The sequence below is a fragment of the Vicugna pacos genome, chromosome 17 (genome assembly GCF_048564905.1).
Source record: "Vicugna pacos chromosome 17, VicPac4, whole genome shotgun sequence".
NCBI lineage: Eukaryota > Metazoa > Chordata > Mammalia > Artiodactyla > Camelidae > Vicugna > Vicugna pacos.
Window position 1 is genome coordinate 21494097 of NC_133003.1, and position 12912 is coordinate 21507008.

Genomic DNA, 12912 nt, shown 5'->3' on the forward strand with positions numbered 1-12912 from the left:
AGGTAAGAGAATGTTTGGGAATTTGGCCATTCTAATATGTGTGTATAGTGGTATATATATTTTGCTTTAATTTGTAATTTCCTGTTGATACATGGTAAGTACCTTTTCACATACTTATCTGCCACCTTCTTTGGTGAGGTATCTGTTCAGATTCTTTGCCCATTTTTTAACTGGGTTGTTTTTCTTATTGCTGAGTGTTAAGAGTTCTTCGTATATTTTGGATACCAGTGTTTTGCAGAGATTTTCTCCCAGTTTGTGGCTTGTCTTTTCATTCTCTTAACAATGTCTTTCACAAAGCATAAGCTGTTTTTTTTTTAACTTTAATGAAGTCCAACATGATTTTTTCCTTTCATGGAGTGTGCTTTCGGTATTGTATCTAAAAAGTCATCACCAAACCCAAGTTCACCTAGATTTTCTCCTATGTTATCTTCTAAGAGTTTTATAGTTTTACATTTCACATTTAGGTCTATGATCTATTTTGAGTTAATTTTGTGAAGGGCATACCATCTGTTTCTAGATTCATTTCTTTTGGTATGTGGATGTCCAGTTGTTCCAGCATCAATACTTGAAAAAGCTATTCTTTCTCCATTTAACTGCCTTTGCTCCTTTGTCAAAGATAAGTGAGTTACATTTCTGGACTTTCTATTCTGTTCCACTCATCTGTCTATTCTTTCACCAAAAACCTGCACACAATGTTTATAGCAACTTTATTCATAATTGCCAAAACTTGGAAGCAACCAAAATGTCCTTTAATATATGAATGGATAAACAACTGGTACATCCATAAAATGGAGTATTCTATTATTCAGCAATAAAAAGAAATGAACTATCAAGCTATGAAAAGACAAGCACGAACATTAAATGTATACTTCTTAAGCGAAAAAAATTACTGAAAGAAATTAACACTGAATTACTCTAACTATATGACATTCTGGAAAAGGCAAAACGATGGAGACAACAGAAAGATCAGAAATTGCCAGGGATTCGAGGGAGGGAGGAATGAATAGGTGGAACACAGGGGATTTCAGGGCAATGAAATTTCTGTATGACACTGAAGTATAGATACATGTCATTATACATTTGTTGAAACCCAAAGAATATACAACCCAAGGAGTGAACCCTAATGTAAACTATAGACTTTAGTTAATAATAATGCGATCAAATATGGCTCATCAATTTTAACAAATACACCAACTAATACAAGACACTAATAGGGGAACCCCGTGTGAGAAAGTATATGCGATTTTCTGCACCTTCTGCTCAATTTTCTGTAAACCTAAAACTGCTCTAAAAAATAATTTATTAGAAAATATGTATAAACACCTCAAATATTTTACTGCAAAACTCATGTTCTTTCCAACATAACATGCTGCTCAGGTTATCCACAGGTAAAGAAAAAATTACATTCTATACATGTAGAACATATGTTCAAACATACGGGAAAAAAACCCCAATATGTAACACAAGTAACCTACAAAGGAAACAGTTCATAATTCTTAATTTTTGCAATGATTCTAATTTTAGTCAATAAATTTAAATAGGAAAAAAATAAGGAGTAACTACTCCACACTCTCCATGCCCCCAGATCTGTACCACACCAGGACCAGCTGGATCCTATGTCTGGTGAGCAGTGCCCCTTTCACATTAGGCCAAGCAGCACAGAGACAGATGCTGCTGTCTGGGATTTAGAGGGTCCTCACCCACATGTTGTATCACAGCCAGCCACACAAACAGTTGATCTTTTTAAAACCCAGGTAGGAAAGACTTCCAAGGACTAGGAAGATTCTTACCAAGTGGAGTGACTCGAGGCTGAACATCCTTCAGAACTTCATGCAGCCACTCCGTGAATCGAACATAATAAAGATCGGAGAAAATGTCATCAACCCGTCCATTTTCGAAAAGATACTAAAGGAAAAATAATCAGTAAAAATTGTTGGTAGTCTCCTGAGTGAGATTTTGAGGGGAGGCAAACATTTTTCTGAAAGTACCATCACCTCTCCCTACTCATTCCTCACCTATTAACAAACCAACATACCAGGTCAAAACTGTCCAGCCTGTGGCACTTTCACAGTACACTTCAGATCATGTGAACTGATTCTCACAATACTCTGAAGAGTTGGGTCGACGGGGCAGATTTTGTGAATGCTATTTCACCCAATCAAGGCATTGTCTTGTAGCAGCAAAAAACATGATGTGGGCCCTGGGGCCAGCCTCTTATCAGCTACAGTGTAAGTTAAGTGACTCATGTGAGCCTTTTAACTTTAGGGACTCAGTTTCGTTGTTTGTAAGTAGAGATGACTATGCCTGCCTTCCAGGACTGGGAGAACATGGAATGAGACAGAGCATGTAAAGCAATACACCCAGTGTTCTGGGTGATGGTAAGAAAGAGGAACAAATTGGAAAGTGGGCTTTTCTTAGGCCTAGGCAACAGGGTGAGTCACAACCAGCAAGTGTACTTTCATCATACTATGGGCTTTCAAACACAAAAAATCTACCTCTGCTTTCCTAAATTGCCAGTCCTAAAATGAGTTCCTCTCTTAAACTTCACCTTAGATGTCCTGTAAACCTAATTGCAGTTGTATATTCTAGCTAGATTCCTTCAAATAATTATTTTGCATTAATGCAGAAAACAATGAGAAGACAAGCTATATCTCAGCACCATATCTAGTTTCGGATAAACTACTTTTATGCAAACTACACGTTTACTGTAACAAAAAGTGTTATATAAATGCTTTATGATTTTTAAAAAAGGCTCTAAGGTAATATATCAAATATTTTAACAGAAGGTTCTCTAGATAGTGAAATTATGATGATGTTTATTATATTTTGTTTTCTAAAGTGAACAGGTAGCTCTTTTCCAATTTCAAAAAATATACATTTAAAAACTCATTATCCTCTACACTAGAAATTGACACAACACTGTAAACTGACTATAACTCAATAAAATAAAAAAATAAATAAAAATAAAAATTAAGCATTAAAAAAAACCCTCATTATTGGGGGAGGGTATAGCTCAGTGGGAGAGCACATGCTTAGTTAGCATGCACGAGGTCCTGGGTTCAATTCCCAGTACCTCCATTAAACAAACAAACCTAATTACTGCCCCCCTCCAAAAACTCATTATACAGCTGAAAGAGAATGTCTTTATTATAACCAGCTGCTTGTCATTTTACTAATCTGACCACCCAGCAAATACTCAAATGGAACAGCTCAAACATGTTTCTATGAAGTTCTGTTTCCTACCTTTTGAATACACAGGAAAATATAGTATAGCACATCTGGGTCATAGGGTTCACCTTCTCCATTTCGAGCTTCTCGTGTCATTAGACAAAGCCCATAATTCAGCTCAGCCACAGCAGAAGAGATTAGATCTTCCTGGAATCGCAGCAGTTGACGCCCTGCAACACAAGCCCCAGAGGTGAGCAGAGGTCCTGGCAACAGCCATCTCTTTACTGGTTGCTCGTATCTGGAAGGTCTCAGAGCAGACACTGCCCATCAGGGTGCTGGGATGAAATGGTCACTTGTATCTATGAACGAAACTGGCCTACGAAGACAATAATCCGGTTTGCCCTTTTACACCAAGGGCTTCGTTCTCACAATTCTTCCCACCTCACATATCCTCAAAATAATTACTAGGGCCAATACATGAAAAGAAAAACCCAAAACCCACCCTTTGTAATATGAGGAAGTATATGAGGATAATGCTAAGGAAGAAGCACGCTGAGTGCACTCACTGGTTCCTATTTCCTCCCAGAAGCCTCTCTTCCCGGACACGCTAGGTTGACTCCAGAAATTCATGTGTACAAAAATGCCTAGTCTTGGGCAAACCGCACAAATCCTGCTCATCTGCAGCAGGTAAGGCTTTCTTGTCATTTGTCTTGAATTCAGCATACTCTTTCAGAAGGTGCTCCCTAGTCCCCACAGCCAAGGGACATCACTTTCCTGCCATCATCCTGCTGCTTCACTACCACTGAATTTTAGATAGAATTCAACCCTCTTTCCCTCTCAAACACTCACTCCCAATGGGTGCCAGTCTGTTCTGAGCATCCTTCTCTAGCTCAGCATTCTTGGTCTGTGCCCAGTTTTTCCATACTTCAAGTCCTTCTTCTGGCTTCAGAGAATTTGGAAGCAGAAGTTCTGGGGAAGGCTGTGGCTGTGACTGTGGTTCAACTTCAGCAACTTGGACAGTTTGAGCCTATGAGAGAGAAACCATCAAAATGTACCAATACTGTTTTACATTAGGCCCTCCAGCAAAACTACCAGGAAAATGTTACTTATAGTTCTTTTAATTAAAAAAACCTCTCTTCTCCTTGCTGTGTTACTTTCAAGAAACTTTGGAGTCCTATTCTTTACTCCAGAGACAGCAAAGGCGAGTGCAGTGCTTCTCAACCTTGGCTGTACTTCTGAATCTCTTTTTCAAAAACACCAATAGCTGGGCTCCACCCCAGAATTTCTTTTTAAAGAAGTATCAGTCTTTTTAAAACCTTCCCACATAAAAAGGCAACTTTAATGTTCAGTCACTGCTCAGAACTACTGGCCCAAAGCACTGCTAGTCAAACTGATGAGAAAGATCTCAGGTGGGACCTGAGATTCTGCATTTCCAACAAGCTCCCAAGTGAGAGAGCTGGTCTGCAGACCACACTTTTGAGAACCAAGTGCCCAGATCATTACACTTGGTTGCACCTTAAAATCATCCAGGTGTTTTTAAGAAATACTCAACACCTGGGCCTTCTCCCCAGAGATTCTGATTTAACTGGTCTATGGTGGAGGCCTGCCATCATTTTTTTTTTTCTGCCATCAGTTTTTAAAAACTCTCCAGATGATTCTAATGTCCAGCCATGGTTGAAAATCATTCTTCACATTCCTTCTCATAATACTGCCAAGGCTCATAATGACATATTCTGAAGACAGAAGGCACTATTCTAGCTTCCTGACTCCAAAGGAAGAGTAATCTCATTCTCAATGGTCTGACAGCCAAGCCATGCAGACAAATGGGCAGAGAATGCCCATAAGCCTCAATCACAATCCCCACTGAGCAGGACAGACACAAACACACATAGGAAGTACAGGTTCTTAGGTCTCACACACATGTCTACATTGTGAACAAATTCCCTTGAGCAATTCTCCATGCCAAGGCCAATCCAAAGGACTGAGGAATGCCATATCATTCAAATTGAAGGCAAAATAATTTATATATGACACATAAATTTGCTTATAAACAAATAAAAATAAAAACTATCCTACAACATTTGATATAAAATACATTAAACAAGGAAATAAAGTAATACCAGTGCCAGGCCCCTAAATATTTGTCAACCCTGGAGCTCTACTCTATAGATACACTTCTCAGTTCAACTACCATTCTCCAGAGTGAGTCTCACCCATTTTCCCAGCTTGGATCTCCATGTCTGTGGAAATGATTGCTAACTATGTACCTCTAAGCTAGACCTCACCTTAATATACTCAGTGGGTACTGTATTATCTCCAACTGAACATCTCAAAGCCACCTCAAACTAACATCTACGAAGAGAATTCATCACTCTGTCCACCCAGAAATATTCTCAGAGTTTCCTCCTGTTACCTTGTTCAATGGCAACACCACCCACCCAAGCTGGAAACCTAAGAGTCTGACTGGATAAGTAGATGGGGCCAGAGTATATGGGGCAGTGCTTCTCTATTGTCTTATTAGCCAGGCTCCCTTCACCGTGTGCCTCCACCCACTAAATGTAAGATCCCCAGTCATCTTGATAACCAAGAAATTCTACACATGTTCAACTGTTTGTAAGTGGCTAGAGGAAGCAGAAATCTCATCCACGTTGAAAACTACTGATGTCAATAGGGCTTTGTACACTTGGTGTAGAGTTTTTCCTGTTTAATAATGGAGCCCTTAAAGAGTTTTAAGCTGAGAAGTGATATAATTCTACATTTTAAGAAAATTGTTCTTGCTGATCTACAGATGGACTGAAGAGCAAAAGTGAAAGCAGGTGCTGGTGGCCTGGACTAGGACGGTGGCAGTGGAATGACTAACGTGACTGGTTGATGAACTGGCTGAAAGGAATAAGGGAAAAGCAGATTCAAGGATGACTCCTGGGTTTCTGGCTTAAACAACTGAGTGGATGATGGTACCACTTTCTAAGATGGGAAAGCTTTTGATGGTGGTAGAGATGATGCTAATAAAGAGCTGCGGTATCTTCAACAAACCTAAGTAAATAGTAAGTAGGCTGCTGACCTCTCATGGTTCCAGTGGAGAGAGGAGGAAGAAGCAGGGAGCAGAGCAGTTGGGAATGGGGGGAATTAAAAAAAAAAAGCAATAAGTAGGCTGCTGAATGTATGGGAAGGATCCTAAGGGGAAAGGCATGGTCTAGGGATAAAGATCTGTGTATCAACGCAGCACATGAGCTGCACATGTGTTAAAACATGGGCTCCCGAGTCAGCCTGCCCAAGGCTGAATGCCCATTGTGCTACTTATTAAAGGTGGGTTTGGCCTTATTGTTTAATCTCTCTGTGCCTCAGTTTCTTCATTTGTAAAATGGAGACAGTAGTACACACCTCTTAAGACTGATGTGAGAATTAAATGAATTAGTTACGTAACACCAAGAACAGTGCCTGGCAGGTTTCGGTGATTATTATCTTCTGCAGCAGTCATCTAGAGGATGCCGAAAATCATGGCAATAAACAGAAATCCCTTAGGGAGAAAGGAGAGGTAGTACTGAGCTCTGAGAAACATAAACGTGTATGGTTCAGACAGAGGAGAAGGAGGCATCAAGAAAGTTTCCTGAGAAGGAAAAATAACCAGTGGGGAAAACCAGGAGTGTGTAACATGGAAACCTAGAGGAATGTTTCAAGAAGGCAGGCATGGTCAGCTGTGCCACGTGTTGCTATAAGTGAGATAAAAACAGACATGCCTATTGGATCTGGCCACAGGGAGGTAGTAGGTCACTGCTGACCTTGACAAGAGCGGATCCAGTCATGAGCTGAAGAGAAAACTGGTTAGCAAGTAGAGTCAGCTTGTGCAGATAATGCTTTTGAGAACTCTGGGAATAAAGTAAAGTGGAGAAACAGGGCTACAGGTCGAAGTGGATGTGAGGTCAAGAGAGGGAGGTTTCGCCACAAATCTAGTTTTAAAGATAGGCAATAAAAGTTTTCATAAAGAGTATGCCAAGTGAAGGAACACAACATTTTGTCATCAGCTCTCCTTAGGATTCAACTCACATTCCAGCACGATTCTCTCCATGGGTTACTGAGTGCTCCAAGGGCCACGACTGTTTTATTAATCCCTGTTCCTCAGCACCTAGAACACAGCCTGATAAGGGGGGCACAGGGATATTTGTGGTATAAATGGACAAGCTCATCTTTTCTGCATGATGGGTATTCCCAATTTTTCTTTTTCTGGTAATAACCCTTGACATATGTCCCTAAAAGACTTCAACAAAGTCCCCAAAGACTTTTACCAAAGGAGACACAACTTCTAGACAAGTAACAAGGGCTTACTAAAATAAATTCCAGAAAAGATTTTCTCCTGCTGAAGGGCCCAGATATGTAAATTACAAGCAGAGATCAATGAACAACAGAAGAGTCCTGAACTGCAAACTGGGCCATCAGGCCTAGGAGAGCAGAGGAGAGGCCTGATGCTGTCTCCATCCCCATTACAAGTCTCCTGGCTGGTCTCTCCATATGCAATCAATTCTACACACCTGTACATGATTCTTCTTGTTATCACGACTCAGAATTCTAGAAAAAACTTCCTACTACAGATCAGGTCAACTCTTCGCTCTCGGCAAATAGTCTCATTGCCTGCTGTACTAACATCTCTCTCACGGTCTCCCTCTCATGTTAACCTAGGCCATGTCCTTTGTGTTCATCTCTGGCTCTGTATTTATGTTGCTCCATTCTTCTGTCAATCTAAGCTATAAACTAGGCAGCAAATGCCATTTTTTCCACAAATATGCCTCTGCTCTCATTTTAACCTAGAATGATTTCTGAATTTCCAGTTTGAGTGCGTAGCACACACTGTCACACTTGATTATGCTGCTTTATAAATAACTCAAAAGAAACAAAAATCATACGTTCTTACCTCCACTAGACTAAAAGCTACCTAAAGCAATGACTGTCTTGTTCTACTTCTAGGCCTGACAGGCAGATGTTTAACAGATCCTTAAGAAAGTCACCCAAGATTAATGATACTGTTGCCTCTATGAAACCATTAGGTCAGTTTTTGCTTACTCTTTCATTTATGGCTTGAGTTTCTGAGTGTGGTCCCTGTTGTAACAGTGCTTTATTTCTGCCAACTCCTGCACATGCATTCCCAGTTGCTCCTGTGCTGAGGGACATTGCCTTCAGCAGCCCCATGAGACCAGAGTCCCTACATCTACTCTAAATGTCTGGTAGACAAGGGACCAGAAATTTTACTAACAGTCTTAAGAGACGACCTGTAACAGCCTTAAGAAGATGAAGATAAAAGAGCCAAGCAATTAGAGTTAAAATATCAACAGTTCTACTTTTACAACTTTTCTATAAAATTATTTCAAGATGAAAAGTTAAAAAACTTAGCTCAATATAGCTGTCATGACAGAAAACTTAATTAAGGAGGGCTTAACTATTTTTAAGGAACATAAAAATAACTTTGGGAAGTCACACTGCATAGATGGCTTAGTCAAGACTCCCAAAGATGATCACTTTTAACAGGCCCACCAGGAGGATTTTTAGATCTTCTAATTCACCTACACTATGTCCACAGATGACAACTAAAGAAAAGACAATGTCACAGCCTCTCCACTATAATGAGTTTACAGCCTGAGTGCTAAACTTCAAGGGTTCCACTGTATCTGTTCCTTTGTGATGCAGAAAGTAGCTTCCGAGACACAGGTAACATTTGGGGTGACCCATTAGTCTCTACCTAGAACTTTACTCTTCCTAAAAAGAGACTGCAAAAAAGTACCACAAGCATCTATCCCCAAACCAGTTACTGATCATTTCATTTACCTCCAGGTACCAGGCTAGAAATCCTGCCTGTTGCGCAGCTTCGCCTGCTGCTTCTGGCCCTCCTCCCCAACCCTAACTAAAATACTAAATACTGTATTACTGTGAGACCAACACCATTTCAGTAAACAAGCCAGAGGCACCAGAGGTTGCCAGGTAAGTTATGCATTGCTTTGGGCCCTGAGGGAGCAGGCTGCCCTACAGATTAAGTCTCACTTACTGAACAAGTAACCTGGAGCTGCTGCTGCTGCTGCTGCTGCTGCTGTGGTGGCGGCGGCGTCTGTTCCTGGGGGGTTTGCTGTTGTGGCTGCTGCTGGGGGTCCCATATATGGACAGTCTGAGCTGTGTTCTGGTATGTGCCTGCCACGGCCTGCACAGCCACTGGAATGTGGATGTTGCCATTCATGAACTGTGCTGGAAAGAGAGAGTTTGCAAGGGTCTGCACTACCTCTTCATGGGAGTTTTTCACTACAGACGTGGTGCCCACCATCTTCTCCTTGTCATCCTCCAGCTTTACAGCTGCCAGGGCTGTGGGTGAGCCACTGACGTGAACTGCGTTGTAGGCCTCCTGGGGAATGGCAATGTGGGTAATGCTCTGCTGCTGAGGGTCCCCCCGGGGCTGGGCAGAGTAAACAGGGATGGTCCAAGTTTCTCCTGTAGGGCTAGTAATGGTCCCAGTGGCACTGTACAGGTGAGCACTGTCTACCGTCAGTAAGTCTGGCCTCAAAGACACGTAACTCTGCTGCTGGCCCTGTGGAATGGCCAGCACGGTGGCCACCGGCTGCCCTGAGATGGCATAGGACACAGTGATGGGCATGTCCACTTTGCGCTTCTTCACTGGCTGGAGGACACTGGCTGTGCCAACCCGTCGCTCTCCTTCCCGAGGTGAGCCCTGCTGGGACGGTGGTGGGGAAAGGGCACCCACAGTCTGGATTTGGATCTGCTGACCCCCAGCAAGAGACTGGCCAGCTACCAGCTGAGCCTGGATCTGCTGGTGTGGGATGTGCTCCTCTGGGATCTCTGCAGCCTGGATCTGCTGGGCTGCCTGCACGTGCTGCACCTGGATCTGGGCCGCCTGTAGCTGTGAGGGGCTGGGGCTCTGCAGAGACGGGGTCTGGATGGAGGGGGCTGCCGGCTGTGCTGCTTGGCCTTGGATCTGCACCTGGACCTGGATGGGCTGCTCAGCAGGCTGGTGAACGGTGAGTTGCGGGGAGAGCTGCTGAGCCAAGACCTGCTGCGGAGACTGCTGTACCTGCACCTGTACCTGCAGTGACAAGATCCACCAGTGAGTGAACCATGCAACATTGAGAATCCAGCCCCAAAGGGAAGACGAGATCTCAGGGAGAAACCCTGGGTAATGTGAGGAGGAGGGGCAGCCATACCCAAGGCTTCTGAGGAGGCCACAATCCCCAAAACCATACACAAAATTCTCCAGCATCACACTGCATTCAGAGCAACACATACCTATCTACCTGAGAGAAAGCAATACTATCAATTGGGAAATATCAAAACTTTTGCTCATTTCTTAACTTTTCTCTGTAAATGTGACCCTTTTTGTTTTTGCATAGTGATATACAGTCATATAATTTACATATGAAGTACAAGTATATAATTAATAAATATAAATTTAGGTGTATGTTCAAAAATACTTAATCCATGTGGTTAATGATAAGAGTGTGGGGACACTTCTAAAAGGTCAGAAAGACAAGTGCATTCCACAGGCATTCAACTTCCAACTCACGACCAAAAATACTCCCCCACAAACAACTACCATAAAACACAGTAGAGACAAAATGTTTGAAATCTTGGAGGTATCTCCAACTTTGCTAAGATGCAGGCACTGAATATTCTTTAAAGTGTTTAAGACACTTTTGTTTTAACAGAGAAGACAGTAAAAACTCCCACAAGATTCCAGATAATTTAATCTAAGTAAGGTTACTATATCCTGGACAACACACTTCTAATAATACAGCTCATGTTTTATTGCTGTTACTTCAGCATACAAAGCAGCATGAAACAATGCTATTCACAGTATGTAATTTTAAAAAAGAAAAGATTTTTCCATCAAACACACATATCTAAATGATTCTAAAAGCATGTAGGAATTAGGAAGGTAGAAAAGGCGGCAGATGAGTGATTATACATAACACAAAAGATAACCAAGGATGGTGCTGGGACAACTGGGTATCCATACAAAAATAATGAAGTTGGACCTCTTCCTCATATCATAAACAAAAAATGAAAGACAGTCTGAATAGACATTTCTCCAAAAAAGATATGCAAATGGCCAGTAAGCACACAAAAAGTTATTCAACATCATTAGCTGTCAGGGAAATGCAAATCAAAAGCAAAATGAGATACCACTTTAAATTCACTACGACGGCTATAATAAAAAAAGATAATAAATGTTAGTGACCATGTGAAAAATTAGAATCCTCAATACATTGCTGGTGGGAATGTAAATTTGGTGTAGCTGCTTTTGAAAATAGTCTGGCAGTTCATCAAAAGGGTAAACATAGCATATGACAAAGATATGAAAAATAAACCACATGACCCAGCAATTCCACTCCTAGGTACATACCCAAGAGAAATGAAAACTATACTCATATAAAAACTTGGACATGAATGTTAATGGCATCATTATTCACAATAATCAAAAAAGTGGTAACAACCCAAATAGCAATCAACTGACGGATAAAATTTCCATACAACAGAATTTTCTTCTTTAGTAAGAAAATAAATAAATAAAATTTTGATACATGCTGCCACACAGATGAATCTTGAAAACCTTACGCTAAATGAATTCAGTCACAGAGGACTACATGTTGTATGATTCCATTTATACAAATGTCTAAAACAGGCATATCTGTAGCAACAGAAAGGAGATTAGTGGTTGTCCAGGAGCTGAGGATTGGGGAAAATACAAAGTAACTGCTAATGGGTACAGGGTTTCTTCTGGGGATGACGAGAATGTTCTAAAATTGATGTGGTAATGGTTGCACTTCACTGTGAATAGATTAAAAACCACTAAGTTGTAAGCTTTAAATGGGTGAATTACATGATATGAGAATTATATCTCAATAAAGCCACTGATAATTAAAAAAAGATAAGCAAGGAGGCAATTGTATAAAAAACAAAAGATCTTGAGAACACAGACTTGGACTGACGCTTTACCTTCCTGGCTCCGAGTCCTCCAAAGTTTTTGTTTCCTTGGGTACAATAAAAAGGAGGAGACTGCCTACCTGCACAGAGTTGCTGTGAGCATAAAATATTTACTGACACATAGTAGATGCTCAAAAAGTAGGTTTTCTTCCTTATAAGCAATATTCTTTACATCAATGAGTCTCAAAATGTAGTTTCCAGGCCACTATCATCATCCAGGTACTTGTTAAAAATAGAAACTCTCAGGTCCCACCTCAAAACTATTAAATCAGAAAACTCTGCAGAATAGGCCCAACTTTCTGTATCTTAACAAGTCTTCCAGATGACTGATGCATGCTCAAGTTTGAGATTCAGTGCTTGACACTAAGGACATAAAACTATGAAGCCAATTACGACAGAAAAACAGTTTTCAAGCTTTTTGGTCTCAAGACCTTTCCAAAAACTTACTGAGGACCCCAAAGAGCTTTTGTTTACATAAGTATAGACATCACTATTTACTGTATTAGAAAGTAAAACTAGGAGACTTAGAAAAACATTAATTCATTAAAAATCACCACATAAACCAATATAAATGTAACATAAATAATATATTCTTATGAAAAATAACTATTTGCCAAAACAAAAAAATTATAAGAGTTGCATTATTTTACATTTTTGCAAATCTCTTTAATGGCTGATTTAATTGAAGACAGCTGGATTCTCACATGTGCTTCTGCATTCAATTTGTTACAAACACATACATGGCCTCTGCAAAATTCTACTGTACACTCA

The 12912-nt window shown here is 40.7% G+C and overlaps 1 protein-coding gene across 4 annotated transcripts in view; it reads right to left on the reverse strand.

Annotated features, from left to right (window-relative positions):
- Positions 1–12912, reverse strand: part of QRICH1 (glutamine rich 1) — a 41006-nt gene that overhangs the window by 6557 nt on the left and 21537 nt on the right. For all 4 annotated transcript variants that reach the window (XM_072941245.1, XM_072941246.1, XM_072941248.1 and 1 more), the window contains 4 exons: positions 9200–10243; positions 4018–4195; positions 3244–3398; positions 1791–1905 (listed from right to left, as the gene is read on the reverse strand). In XM_072941245.1, coding sequence (XP_072797346.1) covers positions 1791–1905; positions 3244–3398; positions 4018–4195; positions 9200–10243 — 1492 coding nt within the window. The remainder of the gene's footprint in view (positions 1–1790; positions 1906–3243; positions 3399–4017; positions 4196–9199; positions 10244–12912) is intronic.